We start from the raw sequence: 16,818 nt of genomic DNA on the forward strand, positions 1-16,818 counted from the left end.
CAGCTTTATTCAGCTTGAAACAGGAAAGTCACACTTATTTATTGTAGCGTGATCTGCCATTCTGCTATACACAGACACAGCAGATCAGTAATCAAGTTACCCGTTACCTGCATTTACAATGTTCCTTGCATATCGCCCATCGATATCTTTTCTGTTTGCTTTGGCTGAGAGACTCAGCACAGCTTTGAGCCGGCTGTTGGCCCAGCAACAGATAAACAGTCTTCCATAGACGCGGAGTTTGGACTTCGGGACGCTCTTCGGCGTGTCGTCTAGTTGGGGGAGGTCCCAAGAGAGTTTACAAACCTGACATTTTCTTGAATTAGTGCCGCATTAATAGGAATGTTTCTTGAACGCGCATCACTGAACCACATAAAAACTGCTTTTTCGACGTCTTCAAATGCAGCAGTTCACATACATTTTGCAACCCAAGATTTTTCTTCTTTTTTTGCTCGGTCTTTTAAGAAAGTTGACAGCGTCGATAGCGATAGCGAAATTCCGAATTCACTGGCAACGTCTTTTTTTCTTCGTGCCGCAATCGAGAGCTGCAAAAAAATGTAAAGTTTTTTTTCTAATATGAACTGTTATCGTTTTTTCGTGTCTGCCGTTTCTATAGGAGGGTGACAATGAGTTAAATTCCAATAGATGATTTTCAAATGTTGACGAGCAATAAGTAAAAGGTTTCACTGAAATCCGCAGGAAATAAAAAAGGCAAAAAAAAAACTACGAGGAAAGTCAGAAGAAAAAATATATACAGTGTTTGTTTGGGGGGTTGTTGTGCACAACTGAGCTGCGGTATAGAATTAACTGCTCTGTGAATGATTCATTCAAGCATTTCAAGGTCTTTAGGGCACTTCATTGTAATGAAAGTATCTGCTGAATGTACTTTGTAGTAACGAGATTTCTATAGACTCGCATCATACGGGGAAGCTGTCGGGAACATAAAAACACTTCGCTGTAATGAAAATGTTGTTGTAAAGATATTCGTTGTAACAGAATTTTACCTGTATATAGATAAATCACTGCACTGACCGAAATTACTTCCACAAACACATGTATCTGGGCTCCGACTGATGCTTACTAACGCTCTCGGCTGTTTGTTTACAATCGCGCATTCAGGTCGTAAACCAAGATGTTGGTTGTAAATCAAAATAAAAATTTTGGTCGTAAATCAAGTTGTTCGCATGTCAGGCCGGTTGTATATCAAGGGTCGACTGTACTTTCAAGGTCTAAATGCTTCATACCAGATAAAGGGATCTATCTTGAATGCTATGTATTAATTACTGTGTGTTATGTAGTGCAAATGTTACCAAAGCACAAGTGGAAATTGATAACAATGAGACATTTCTCATCTCTCATCTCAATCAAGCATGTTTGAAGGTTGTAGTCAATGCAAAAGGCACTATTGTTTTGAAAAAGGAGTTACTTTGCAAATGTTAAAATTCAGAGCTGACTGAACACAGGACACTTAATTTCAACATACTTCTCAAGCAAAGTACAGATTTTAAGCAAAGAAGCATCTTGGTGTACTAAGTGTACTAAGTCTTGGTGTACTGGAAGTGAGTGACTTTGTGAGAATATATTGTACAGTAATCCCTCGCTATATCGCGCTTCGCGGCTTCACTCCATCGCGGATTTTATATGTAAGCATATTTAAATATATATCGCGGATTTTTCGCTGCTTCGCGGGTTTCTGCGGACAATGGGTCGTTTAATTTCTGGTACATGCTTCCTCAGTTGGTTTGCCCAGTTGATTTCATACAAGGGACGCTATTGGCAGATGGCTGAGAAACTACTCAGCTTACTTTTCTCTTTCTCTTGAGCTGACTTTCTCTGATCCTGACGTAGGGGGATTGAGCAGGGGGGCTGTTCGCACACCTAGACGATATGGACGCTTGTCTAAAAATGCTGAAAGATTATCTTCACGTTGCTATCTTTTGTGCAGCTGCTTCCTGAAATGACATGCTGCACGGTGCTTCGCATACTTAAAAGCTCGAAGGGCACGTATTGATTTGTGCTTGAAAAACAAACTCTGTCTCTCTCTATCTCTCTCTTTGTCTGCTCCTGACGGAGGGGGTGTGAGCTGCCGCCTTCAACAGCTTTGTGCCACGGTGCTTCGTATACTTAAGCCAAACAGCCCTATTGATTTGTTTGCTTTTCTCTCTATCTCTGTGACAGTCACTGCTCCTGACACGCACTCCTTTGAAGAGGAAGATATGTTTGCATTCTTTTAATTGTGAGACGGAACTGTCATCTCTGTCTTGTCATGGAGCACAGTTTAAACTTTTGAAAAAGAGACAAATGTTTGTTTGCAGTGTTTGAATAACGTTCCTGTCTGTCTCTCTACAACCTCCTGTGTTTCTGCGCAAATCTGTGACCCAAGCATGACAATATAAAAATAACCATATAAACATATGGTTTCTACTTCGCGGATTTTCTTATTTCGCGGGTGGCTCTGGAACGCAACCCCCGCGATGGAGGAGGGATTACTGTACACCATAATCATATTTAGGTATTTCATTCATGCTGTATAATGAATACCTTCTGTCTGGTGAAACCAGTTACAACAGAAACTAATGTGCCTATCATAAAACTGCCATTAATTTCAATTAATGGTGCACACAAGCGCTATGGACAGAAGTGAAATACGAGATTCTCAGGGGGAAATTACATATAAATGCCCATCAATGTTGTAGCTGTTATTGGAAGAATCTGAAGAAATCGAATTTGCAGAGACATGATGTAACCCTGACATCTTCCAATTTCTGGAATTTCCAGAATGTATTTTGTGTATACATAAACACATGCACAATACAGTCAACTCCAGATAACTTTATATCGCTTAACTCGATAATCTGGTTAACTAGATAAAATGCCACAACCCCAACTAAATATTCAGAGTGGCACGCTAAAAAATATTTGTTTTACTCGATACTGAATAACTCGATAATCCGCTTAATTCGATAAAATTTAGGTATCCTGAATGGAAAAAATCCACTCAACTCGATATTCTACTGCCCAAATACACATTATATTTATTCATTCAACAGGTGCAAAATAAATGTCTGCTTTACTTTTGCAGCTGAGGAATACTCAACAAATGCTCGAAGGTCTCAAGCTACTGTCACGTGATTTTGCATTGCATCTGGGGGAGACACTGAAGAGATCTTGAAGTCTGCAAAAAGATGTTGTGAAAGTCGCTGGTCATCTCGGAAAGACTTTCTGTGCAACTTGATTCTTCGTGGAAAAATCCAGCTGCACGAAAGCAGTTGATTGTGCTTTCCTTCACTGCATCCCCGGAAAGACTTTCTGTGCAACTTGATTCTCCATGGAAAAATCCAGCTGTATGAAAGCAGTTGACAATTGTGCTTTCCTTCACTGCATCCCATGATTCCCGGAGAAGCTTCACAGCATCCAGCAGATTTAAGGAAAAGTCAATGTTTTCATCATGATCCATCAGCCACTTTAGTGCCAGCCTTCTTCATTAGAAGTGCTTGATGTTCTTAATGATGCCACAATCTATTGGTTGTGTACGTAAAGTAGTATTGGTGCTCGATATGTTGTAAATTTGTAACGTAAAGATGTGCCGGTTGCGTGGGTGTAATTTGATACACTCAATTGTTATTTGCTTTCAGCCATTCAGCTTCATGAACATGCTTTTTCAGATCATTTCTCATTGGTGAAAATGTCAAATAACATGCCTTCAAGTAGTGAGAGAAGTTTAATAAAAAGCCTTGGGGTGCTGAGCCAAGTGTGTAGGGTAAAAAAATTACTTAAAATGTCGTATCCAGCTATATCGATAAACCGGTTAACTCGATAATTAATTTGAGCATCGAGAATATAGAATTATCTGGATTTGACTATTAAAAAAAAATCTAGATATTTTTTATCTCATATGATTTGTTCTCTTATGCATACTTTATTTGTACCCAAGGGGAAAATAAGGTATTAAAGAAGTTAAAGAAAAATACAAACATTGTAACAAACCACCATCCTTCCCAACATAAAACCTGGCTTGACTAATGCTATGACAGCATGACTACATTAGCTGAAAATACAGTAGTTCACTTCAGAATTACACATTCATTTTGCAAAACCAAAAATAAATGAATTAAACAATTTTGTATTTTGTTAAAGAAAATAACATCAGTTGTTCACTTCTCAGGTAACTGCTTGTTTGCATAGCAGGTATATAAAACCCATGCATAGATAAACAAACATGAAAATTATTAACTTTATCATTAGTTGACTGAACAAACCAATGAACTGAAACAGAAGTGGCTGTGGAAAGAATCATATTGGGTGAAGGACAACCTAACTAATAGGTGATGATGTGGCAGATATGACAGATTGATCAAATGATCAATTCCTACACCAAGGCAAGGGAGCATATTGCAACAAGGTAGTCATCATGAATCAGTAACAGCTCTCCTAAGCATAAAATTTTAAAGCAGACAGGAGTTTTAAAACAGTGTGGGATAAGGCCGAGAACCACACACACAGTAGCCGGCTATGGAATCAGAGTGCAGCAGACAAGACATACATCAAACTGATGTTTCTTCAAATTCAAAGGTCTACCACCAATATTAGTTCTGAACTCACAGAAAGGTATACTCCTCTATAATCAAGAGAAGTCCTATTATACATACACACACACACATACAATGCAGTTATGAATAATAAATAACGAGCATTCTTCCATGAACTCAAAAAAAAGTTTTATTACTGTTATGAGACTCAAATGTTTTGTCCATATTATATATATATATATATATATATATATATATATATATATATATATATATATATATATATATATATAATTGTAAGCAGAAAATACAGTTGTTCTTACTAAAAACAGCACAGCAGACTGCAATGGGGGAGGATTACTGATGTACTCGGGCAATAATTAATAGATGTGTCCCTACAGATACAATTTTTGTATGCATAGCACTTTTGAATCACCTGGGAGGAAAAAAGAATTCTTTTAAAATAAACATGGGAAAAAACACATGCTTCACAGTCTACTAAAACTGCCAAATTTTCAAAACCCAAAAACTTCCATATAAATGGGAAATTGAATATGTGAAAAATGACCTCTCAGATTAGAATTCTCCATCTGAATGCACTAATATTTTCTGGAAATTCATTCTTTAGTTATGCTGCCGTCTGCTGAATGCAGATTCAAATCGAAAGACAGAATGATCAAGCTGACTAACTAATCAACACATGCAATTGCCTGAAAATTTTTTAGACTACACCAATAATTTCACCCGACAGTTTACAAATAAAATTAACCAAATAGTTTAGCAAAACAGAACTACAGGCAAGTATGAAGACTTGAATGATCACACTGACTGAAAAGAATTCCTTAGAAACTGAAGGCTACAATTGAGTCAACAATGCATTTTATAAATGCATCCATAATAAAATGCATTCCAACAGCTGGAGTACTGTCAACATTGGTATTGTTGGAGATATTCCTACCCCCCAATGATCTATCCATGTTTACATATTTTTCACAATGCTACAATGATAATGAGCTTAAAAAGTTTTCACGCACTGACATAACTGTTGAATTTAAAATGTGAAGAACTAATTTTCTCTTAACCAATCTGAAGCCTAATTTACATGAAGCTTAGAATTCATAACTGATGACAAGTAAAATAAGCAGAAACATTAGCTGAACACACCATTTACAAGTTTCAGCGGATGCTAGTTTGCTTCCTTCCCGTATGGCTAGGGTTCATCTCTAACTTAATAAATTTTAAAAAGTGAATTCTAGGGTAACAGGAGGTTTCTGCTGTTCTTAATTACTATGGGGACTTTTATTGAGTATATTACAACTGAACAAAGATCAATATATTTAGCTTCTGTAAAACATAATTAAACAGCAAGTTAAAGACATGTTAGCCAGGTTGTGTAGTGGCACTTGCCAAGCGATGGAGCAGAAACCCAGTAATGTGGTGGAGGAAGCGCACACCTCCAGTTGGCTGTGTATGACTTAACATTTACAATAAAAATCTTAGGCCGCTTGTGCAATGTGCCTCACAAACAGCAAAGTTCACCATAGTTCTTTTCCTGCCAACAATGCCGCTTGCCTACACCACTGTTCTTTTCCTATCAGCACACTGAGCACTAGTCGGAGGACGTAAAATCCAATTATGTCAGCAAGGTAGTCCAAAATTTGAATTCTTGGGTCGCATTATGTGTATAATGTTGTAAACTCGCAATTAAGACCAAGATTCAAGCTCCAGTGGTTCACAAGTTTTTCTCTGATACACAGGCAACCCTTTGCATTATAGACAGATGTATAGATAGATAGCACTGTTAAATATGTTTACTGTAAAGTTACTATGAACATCCAGTGACTAGTAAATTATTGTCACCTGCCAACAACTCAACTGGAATGGAACCTTGAAAAGTATGACTCATTCTCCAGAACTACGATTGCTTGCATCATAGTGCATTGTTGGAATGTCCCATGGGGCAATGAATCACCACTTTTACTCAGTGTGCTGGAATTTATTTTCCTATTGACTGCATGTGTTCAGTCTATAATGTCCCATTTTATGCCACCTATCTAATTCATCAGATATGTCAATACAAAAGACTAAATCTGTGATTAGTAAATTGGACAAAAAAAAAATTTTCAGCCTCTACTTTTCTAAGCTTTATGGTAATTTAGTTGTTGTGCTCTATTACATAAGGTATTACAGTATTTCAGCTTGCTCACCTGTGTATTTGCTTCAAACCTCCTGTCAACAGAGAGCAGTAAGGCAGCCTTTACAAAAGAGAATATTACCCTTTATATTAATAAAAGTGAAGTAATAAAATGAGAAAAAAGAACCAAAGAATTTCTCTTCTGCAATTAGACAAACAGCAATCAAAGAACAAATTCAGACGTTTTTATTTTGCCTTTAATTAAAACGGACACTGCTTGTCTGAGCTTGGATGATTAGTGAGCTTGTGCTATTTAGTACAGCAGCTCACATTTTCAATTAGTAAACAAAATAGGTCTGTTAGCTTAAAAACAAAATTTGTCTATTTTTACTTGTAAAAATGTTAAGGAATTTAGCCTTGGATCTTCCTGATAAACTTCTTATGGAAAATGATGAGTTTTGCGTCTTTAAGGGTTTGTAATGTGTTTATTATAAAATCTTTTTTGTGTGTCACACAATACAGTAATCCCTCCTCCATTGCGGGGGTTGCGTTCCAGAGCCACCCGCGAAATAAGAAAATCCGTGAAGTAGAAACCATATGTTTATATGGTTATTTTTATATTGTCATGCTTGGGTCACAGATTTGCGCAGAAACACAGGAGGTTGTAGAGAGACAGGAACGTTATTCAAACACTGCAAACAAACATTTGTCTCTTTTTCAAAAGTTTAAACTGTGCTCCATGACAAGACAGAGATGACAGTTCTGTCTCACAATTAAAAGAATGCAAACATATCTTCCTCTTCAATGGAGCAAACAAATCAATAGGGTTGTTTGGCTTTTTAAGTATGTGAAGCACCGCGGCACAAAGCTGTTGAAGGTGTCAGCTCACACCCCCTCCGTCAGGAGCAGACAGAGAGAGAGAGAGACAGATAAAAAAATCAATACGTGCCCTTCGTGCTTTTAAGTATGCGAAGCACCGGGCAGCATGTCGCTTCACGAAGCAGCTGCACAGAAGGTAGCCAACGTGAAGATAATCTTTCAGCATTTTTAGACGAGCGTCCGTATCGTCTAGGTGTGCGAACAGCCCCCCTGCTCAATCCCCCTACATCAGGATCAGAAAAAGTCAGCGCAAGAGAGAGAGAGAGAGAGAGAGAGAGAGACAGAAAAGTAAGTTGGGTAGCTTCTCAGCCATCTGCCAATAGCGTCCCTTGTATGAAATCAACTGGGCAACCAACTGAGGAAGCATGTACCAGAAATTAAAAGACCCATTGTCCGCAGAAACCCGCGAAGCAGCGAAAAATCCGCGATATATATTTAAATATGCTTACATATAAAATCCGCGATGGAGTGAAGCCGCGAAAGGCGAAGTGCGATATAGCGAGGGATCACTGCATACATTTTGGCAAGGAACAAGTACTGCATAATTAAAACTGTAATCCATACTTATAATTATGCCTTAAGAATTGGGAATATTTAGCTGATACACTATAAAAAAGAAAAAGCAAAAAAACACCTGTATAAAATATAGTAAATATATGCTTTTTAAGATCAAAAAAACCTAAATGATTCAAAACTATAAATACATGTATATTATATTTAAGCAGTGTTCAAATGCCAATATCAATTAACTTTATCAATGCATGAGGATATATATATATTTTGTTAGATTAATGGTTAAAACTACTTTTTTAAAATTAAGCTTTGTTTCAGATAAGCAACCTAACAGAATAATTTAAACACTTATGACAACTTGAAATGATGAGAAATATTTTCTTTTATGCCACATGTATTATCAACTTGTAACAATGAGAATTATTTTCTTTTATGTACAATGGAAAGTTTTTCTGTACATATTTTATTAGTTACATGAGTATGTATTTTAATGGTAATTTAATTTTAGTATTTTTATGGTCACTGAATTTCCAGAATTTCATTTTTTTTAAATAAAAAAATGAACAGGCAACATCTGTGGAATACAGTTTAACTATTAGTATTAAGTTATAAAAACTTTGACATTGCTGGTCTCAACAGTAAGACTCTGAAAACAATGCTTTAACCACAAATGTGAATTTCTTACGTTTGAAATTATGAGCTCTTGAAACAAAAGTTTAAAAAGGGTTGAAAAGGTCATTTCCAATCATTTTCACGGAGCCGTTAAGCTATGAAAACTGAGCAAAAAGTAACAGGCTCCTGCCACCAAGCATAAAACACTCGACCCCTTTTGCTCGATCTTTGAAACTTCACGCGCCTTCCACGGTGTGACGTTTAACGTGTGCAACCTAACAGACCCCCCCCCCCCCCGCTTTGGCTGTACAAGCAGGCACAGCAAACCAGCATGATGTTAAAAGGGGGTGTGTCCTTTTGACAGGTGCGCACAGCTTGGCCAATCAGGACAAAGTAATGGTAGCCGCACGTTTCCGCCTACTAGGCAGCAACGTGACTTCGGTGAGGCTTACGAGTTCCCTGATCACTAAAAGCTCCTAGCTAACGCAGGTCAGATTTCTTATATAAAGAAAAATTGCTTAGTTGTGCTCAATGCCTTCCACATACTGTCCACAACTCAGATAATTATTCATTTTTTGCAGCATCAACGGGCCAATATCTTAAAAATCACATGGCAGACCGTGGCACCTCAGTGGCCTAGTTAAGTCACCAACTGACAAGAGCACAAACGGAATGCGACAGAACATCGGGACTTCTAATATTGTGGGGAAAATCTTTTTTTCTCTCTACACTGACGTGTAGTTATAGACATACGAATTTACAGTTTGAGTTAAAAATGTGCATTTAAGTCATTGGACACACTTGTATTTATTTAGAGATAAATATCTCTAACTAATAATACAATCGCTTAATAGTTCTTCAGATGCACGTACGGCGCATCTCACAATCTTTACTCTTACAAGGCTATAAACATGCAACGACGCGTACAGTCCTCACTAAATTCCATGGGTCGATAAGTAGCGTCAGCACAGTCGCTTGTAGCCCAGCACCGCCTTCTACCCGCGCGCGCCTCTTTAGTTCGTGCGTTCCTGTATTAGTACCCTTTAAAAATACACTCATGCGGTCTAAATATGACACGGTAATAAATTCCACTTTCTGAAAATAATCGATCGCAAGAACAGCAGCATAAAAAAGCCTAAAAGGATTATTAAAGCAGCAGCACTCCTCTGTCAAGGATCATGCGCACTTAGGTTAGTTCCGTGTGAGTAGCTGGTTAACTCGTACACCACTTATTCACTCAATCATCAGGTTTAAAATTAAACATCTGTTTGAAAAATCGGGGGCATCGCAACTATTCGCGATGCCGCTATTTTAATTGAAATATCATGCCAAGAAGAATAGGGGAAGGCCAAGTTTCACCCACATGTCGGGCCACGGGCAGTTTGAATGAGTGACTGCCGTGATGGGGCGGGGGGGATGGGATACTGTAACCAACGTAATATTTTAATTTTAACTCGCCACCACGCAACAATGACAACCCAACAATACATGAAGAGACAAACCTGAAATAACGGAATGTAGTCACTTGTCACAACTGTCAGGATTGACAGAAATTTGAATCAAACATAACTGACCAAAAGGAAAAATTACACTATACAGAAATTCCAAGCAAACATCGCCGAGCAAAAAAAATGTTTAGAATGGAACGGGGCGTTTTTTATTATACCTCACCTTGGTATGTTACGGAGGTCCCCCGATCCGTTGGTCTCATCTCGTTGGGAAAACCACACCTCTAACAGCTTTTCGGTCCCTTCGAAGAAGTGTGCACCGTTCTGTTCCATCGTGAGACAACAGAAAACCAACAACAGAAATTACAGTTTGGGGTTTATTTCAACTTCACTTATCCGTGCTAAATAAGTTATTGACTTATTTGTTTCAGTTCTTTAGCAGTCAAGGGTGTCTTATTCGTGATTATACCGTCTTCCCTTTTACAGAGAATACCGATGAGCGAGCGCTAGCTAATATCGCCGGCCATACTGTGTAAAGCAGGGCAAAGAAGCTGCAGAGGGTTTTTATTACTTGCCTCGTGACGTCATACAGAGGCATGACCCAACCAAATCCCGCGGAGCAAGTTCACTTAACGTTTACTGGACAATTTTGTCTGTCACTCATGCTCCCAAAGACCCAGTTTTGTTGTCCGAAAGACGTCACGTAACATTGGTGCGTAAAAACAAGGTTCTGTATATTGTAATTTCCTATACAAATTTAACTGTATTGAACCTTCGTTTTCTAGTGCAGTGCCCCAAGGATCCGAAGTTTATCCTGACATAATAGTGCGACAAAGCAAAGGTCGATCAAGGATGATACGCGAGGCATGCACGCGTCCGTACTCACTCGGCACTGGGCCTTTCTACTGTTTTTTGGGATATAGGAGGAAACACACATGCACACGAAGAGACCGTACAAACTTCGCACAGGCAGACAACCCAAAGTATCACGGAATCAAATCAGGAGCCTTTGAGGTGTGAGGTATTATTGCCACGAACTATAACAATAATGTAAAAAATGAAAATATGTTAGCGATACACGTGTGAAATATGACTGAAAAAAGTAATAAAATCTGAATAAAACGACAAAGTATTAGTTCGTCGGTGGTTTCGTTTCCTGTTATGTTTTGATATAGTAAATTACATATTTTAAACTTTTCCCTAACGAGGCCGAATTTGGTGCATTTCGATAACATCATGCACCATGTAACAAATGCAACTCTATTATATGTGGTGACGGTATATAGATTGCCTTCTGTTAAGTTACTCATTTAAATATCCAGCATACATAATTCATTTTGCGCATTTCGTAGTCTCATTTCTGTATTTATCACCCAGTAATTTACAGTTTATTTGCATTATAGTATTTTGAGCTGTACTCTTTGCACTTAGTAAAATTCAGATTGATGATGAATGATGTACTGCGTGAAAGATGATAACATCAAAAATAATTAGCGGTGTTGTAACTTTAACAAATCATTTTAAAGGTAGACGCATGTTTACATGTTAAACAGTTTATTCTAAATGAGAAGTCTTATAACCAGCCCATTATGAGAGTGTTACTTATGTGTATCTCCATATCTTCAGTATTGAAAATACATTATTGGATCCATTGTGTTCTATTATATAGAGTATTATATTCCCATGCATTTATATGTGCATAATAGATTTAAAATATTTAAACGAGTAGAATAAAGAATCTGGTCTTATATTGGAATTATCGTGTTCTGTGGTTTGCTGCTGTGGTTAAATTCTGCGTCCAGCGATACATTTCGGCTAGTAGTAGTAGTAGCAGCAGTAATAATAATAATAATACAAAGATGAATTTTTATTTAAAAGCATTACAAAAAATGCTATTTAGACATAATTAGGCAATATTTATTTTTATGCTTATTTAATAGGAATTAAACATCTGCAATATAATGTAGGTGCGAGTTCTTTACATTCTTCGAAATAATGGTTACAATCGCCCATAAATAACGTCGTTAGAAATACAATTGTAATTGTTAATTCGTGTGCTTTTTCTTTTGCTGTTATTACTTAACAACTTAAGTAATAACAGCAAAACATGCGGAGTAGAACAGCTGTCGCTATAGATTTGAATAGCATGTTTACGGTAAACAATACAATGAGCAAATATATTTGGTAAAATAAGAAATATATAGTTTATTTAACAAATACATGAGTAATATATTTTTGAAACAGAAGGAACTAGGTAATTGCATTGGATGTATTTAACAAGTATTTATTTTGCCATACAGGTCTTTCGTGATCGGCTACTAAGGTTAATTTTTAGTGCAGAATTAGGTTCTTGCTCACGTTTGTTTTTAATGCTTTAGTTTTAGACATGAATGGTCAATGCACGTGTACTTCATTAAAATAGGCACACATTTAATATGTTTTCCATTTAAGGTTATTAACACAACCACTACCTTGGAAGAACGCATCTGGAACCTTCAAATACACATTCCAATTTTAAATTATTAGAGAACTTTAGGCGGTTTTGAAAATGTTATTAGAATGTATTACTCTAATTAATTACATAGATGGTGCTTACATAGAAAAACTGACTCCATAATATTGTATTTTAAGTTGAACACCTCACTTTTAATCAAAATCAATAAATTCATCAACGTGAAACAAGTTAAAGCAAGTTTGTATAAAGTCATAGAACTTATGTAAATATGTATTTACAACGGAACATTAAAAATACACTTTTGTTACAGGGCGATATGTTAAAGTCACAGTATTCACGGAGTTTTACATTGAAGTCATTACTGATGTTGTTTTTCTAACGTGTACTAGTGCCATTTTAAACTTTTTTTAAAACACTGCACCGAACGCGTGTTTTGCAGACGTACTAAATTCCGTAGACTTCATTGGAAATAAGACTAGAAACTGAGTAACGTACGTTCATATCTTAAACTCAGGGCTGCTTGTTTAATCTACTGGAATATATTTAAAAAGTTCATCGTGTATATTTGATACAAGTGAAAGTGTTGTGTGTGTATTTATACTATACACAGCGCAGCCGTTTGAGATAACGTTCTCTTTCTTTTTCTATTTTTACATTTTGGCGTCCCTCTGCAGAGCGTACGACCTCCTCTACAGACTCCCTCTCTAATCGACGGAAAGCCAAACAAATCATCTCTTCTTAAACTGGCACTGAAGGGGCGGGGTCTCATCCAAGAGTGATTAGGTAATCAAAGGACATTCCAGAGCCACAACACTGCCAGAGGTGTTTGTTTGATGAAATTAACAGTGTCAGTGCCAGAGTAAATGTTCCTATTGTTAAATTACATTTACTGGAAAAATGAAATCAAATACACCATTGGACCTATCCTTCTCAAACCTGAAATAGCAACTAAAGTACGCTGACACGGCCTCCTTTTTTCTCTCTCTCTCTCGCCCCCCTTTTCTGTTTCTTTTTCTTTCTCTCTCGTTTTTGTACTGGAAAAGGAGCGCGCGCATGAATATCGTTTGGTACGAAAATTGGGAGTTGTAGTCTTCTTAAGACCTAAGCTTCCGTTACAATAGCATGGCCTCTGCGCTACCTCGGGACTCCAGCTCCCATCGCTCCAGTCGTGTAATCCAGAAACGTCAGCGAGCCAGTGAACATTAAGCGGAGCAGACCAAAATCCCAAACAAGGAAATGATGGGGTTGGAAATGCTTAGATTATTTAATTAATATCGTTTAATAATTAATTATTTTTCACTGTAAAGTGAATTATATTTATGGGTTACAATGGATTATGATTTCAAAACGAAGCTCGCAGCTGAACGAGAGAAAGTGGAAGATCTGTTTGAATATGAAGGTTGTAAAGTGGGTCGCGGTACCTACGGGCATGTTTATAAAGCCAAGCGCAAAGACGGGTAAGGAATATACCAAGCACTATCGTAAATTCAGCGTGGAAAAATAATGTCCTTTTTGGTTGCTTGTGAACGTGACTGTAATCTGCCATTCTATTTCAATGTCAGCTGTGTTTTTGTGTTTGTTGTAAACCTCCCCCTCTTTCCCGCAATTGCCTCCGCTCCAGTCTGAGCGTCTCGCAGCAGGGTATGTTTATGTTGATGGATTTGCGCGTAAAATTGTAACGCGCTCTTGTGCATGAAGTAGGCAGCTCACCAGCCGACATAAGCCAACCGAAAAATTGGTGGTGTGGACGCCATCTAGCAACCTACTGTTTTGGTAAAGAGAAAAGATTTTAAAAAAAGTTAATATCTCGTGGCATTCCGGATGTTTATTTTAACTTTGACCGTATGGCTAAAAGCTGCGCGGAACTGCGAAACCCTTTTACACGAAGTTTAGCAGTTCTGTAAACAAGTTTACTTTCTTGCGTTTCCTTTTTCATAGACGCGTGCGCTGCAGAGTTGTAATCACATGGCGCGCAATACGAAACCTGTTTAATTCTACGACTTCTTGGCATTGACGGGCTGAATGACTAAACGGTGAACCGATTTGTTCGTGCATTTCTCGCATGAAGTTAATTCGTTCAATTATCGAAGCAGTAGCTCACACCTCCGCCCACAAATTTTGTCGGTCTAGGATTACACGTGCTGTTATGGCCATTCGTGTCGGATATAATTGATCATGGTATTTTTTTCAGAGCGAGGATGATTGAATTATTGTTTAACGGGAAAATAAAAAAGGAGGAGGGCTCTGGATACACGGGCTGTCCGTGATTCCCAATTGCTTTACCACAAATATGTGTTTTATTTGTAGGCTATACACACATTATTTCAATTAATATCCTTTTCCACCTTTCAAGTAACTACAGTCGTGGCCAAAAGTTTTGAGATTGACAGGTATTAATTTTAACAAAGTTTGCTGCCTCAGTTTTTATGATGGCAATTTGCATATACTCCAGAATGTTATGAAGAGTGATCAGATTAATTGCGAAGTCCCTCTTTGCCATGAAAATGAACCTAATCCCAAAAATACCCACTTCCACTGCATTTCAGCCCTGCTACAAAAGGATCTGCTGACATCATTTCAGTGATCCTCTCATTAACACAGATGAGAGTGTTGACTGAAGACAAGGCTGGAGATCACTCTGTCATGCTGATTGAGTTAGATTAGAGAGGTCCAGTTGTTGTGAAGAAGGCTTCAGGGTGCTCAAGAAAGTCCCTCAAGTGCCAGGACCATCTCCTAAGGTTGATTCAGCTGTGGGATCAGGGCACCACCATTGCAGAGCTTGCTCAGGAATGGCAGTAGACAGGTGTGAGTGCTCTGCACATGCAGTGAGGCGAAGACTTTTGGAGGCTGGCCTTGTGTGAGGCTGAGGAATGAAGTAAAGTAATTTTCTTTGATGAATCCCCTTTCCGATTGTTTTTGGCATCCAGAAATAAGATTATCCTGAGAAGAAAAGGTGAGCACTACCATCAGTCCTGTGTCATGCCAACAGTAAAGCATCTTGAGACCATTCATGTGTGGGTTTGCTTCTCAGCCAAGGGAGTGGGCTCACTCACAATTTTGCCTAAGAACACAGCCATGAATAAAGAATGGTACCAGAACATCCTCCGAGAGCCCAACCATCCAAGAACAGTTTTTGTGACAATCAATGCCTTTTCCAGCATGATGGAGCACCATGCCCTAAGGCAAAAGTGATAACTAAGTGGGTCGGGGAACAAAACATCAAAACTTTGGGTCCATGGCCAGGAAACTCCCCAGACCTTAATCCCATTGAGAACTTGTGATCAATCCTCAAGAGGCGGGTGGACAAACAAAAACCCACAAATTCTGACAAACACCAAACATTGATTATGCAAGAATGGGTTGCCATTAGTCAGGGTTTGGCTCAGAAGTTGATAGACAGCATGCCATGGTGAATTGCAGAGGTCTTGAAAAAGAAGGACCAACACTGCAAATATTGACTCTTTGCATAAACTTAATTAGCTTCTCCCACCGTCAGCACTATGCGCCATTGTGAAGAGGGGGGCTGAACACACATCAAGGAGACTCGGTCACTCCTCTGAAACCCCTCTTAAACAGTGATACAATGGGAAACTATTTATTTATTACCTACTCTTTGCTCGATCAGCTGCTGGCTTGCTTCTGCTGCCGTGCCGCGTGATCTGCATCTTGTGTGGTGAATTGAACGTTTAAAAGTCTGTACAGTAGCTGTCCATTTGTTTCGCTGCCTTGTCTCTCTTCTCCCCCAGACATCAACAAACACTATTCAAACTCTTTTCGCTGTTCCGTTATTTCACAGAGTAATATTTTCCATTTGTTTGCGCTATTGCGATCTTTACTATCATTTTTTGAGACTTTCAAATTTATCTTTTATTTATTTATCTCTAACCTGCTCTGCATGTGTATCACGCCAATGTTTTTGAATTCTTTACGATGTTCTACTTTGTCTTTTTCCGGCCCCAGGCGTGGTTAAATCTCTTGGCACAAAGTCTAGTCTCGTGGGACGGGCTGATTATTACTTTTCAGAATTTGCACATAGATTATTTTTGTTCTTTTTGCTTTCTTTTTTGCATTCTTTTCTCTCCAACACTTTTGGGTCTCTTTTTGACGCGCTGCTCTTTCTTCTTCGCTTAGTCGTTGATGTGTCATCTAGAGCGTATAAAATTTTTAAGAGCTGAGAGCGCAGGAAGTATGTCTGCCAAAAGCATTCCAACAACTGAGTGGTTAGATGACTGTGGTCTTGTTTGGAAATGG

At 38.2% G+C, this 16,818-nt stretch overlaps 2 protein-coding genes across 3 annotated transcripts in view; one reads left to right on the forward strand and one right to left on the reverse strand.

Moving 5' to 3' along the window:
• amd1 (adenosylmethionine decarboxylase 1) overlaps positions 1-10,656 on the reverse strand; it is a 70,187-nt gene extending 59,531 nt beyond the window's left edge. For both annotated transcript variants that reach the window (XR_007934529.1, XM_051925249.1), the window contains exon 1: positions 10,336-10,656. Coding sequence is in view for 1 of the 2 variants with exons in the window: in XM_051925249.1 (XP_051781209.1) it covers positions 10,336-10,445 (110 nt within the window). In the remaining variant the exon portion in view is untranslated. The remainder of the gene's footprint in view (positions 1-10,335) is intronic.
• Positions 10,657-13,723: 3,067 nt separating this feature from the next.
• The window catches only part of cdk19 (cyclin-dependent kinase 19), a 278,819-nt gene continuing 275,724 nt past the window's right edge, over positions 13,724-16,818 (forward strand). The window contains exon 1 of the mRNA XM_028797596.2: positions 13,724-14,024. Coding sequence (XP_028653429.2) covers positions 13,897-14,024 — 128 coding nt within the window. The 5' untranslated portion in view covers positions 13,724-13,896. The remainder of the gene's footprint in view (positions 14,025-16,818) is intronic.

Source organism: Erpetoichthys calabaricus, chromosome 3, assembly GCF_900747795.2.
Source record: "Erpetoichthys calabaricus chromosome 3, fErpCal1.3, whole genome shotgun sequence".
NCBI classification, from domain to species: Eukaryota; Metazoa; Chordata; class Cladistia; order Polypteriformes; family Polypteridae; genus Erpetoichthys; species Erpetoichthys calabaricus.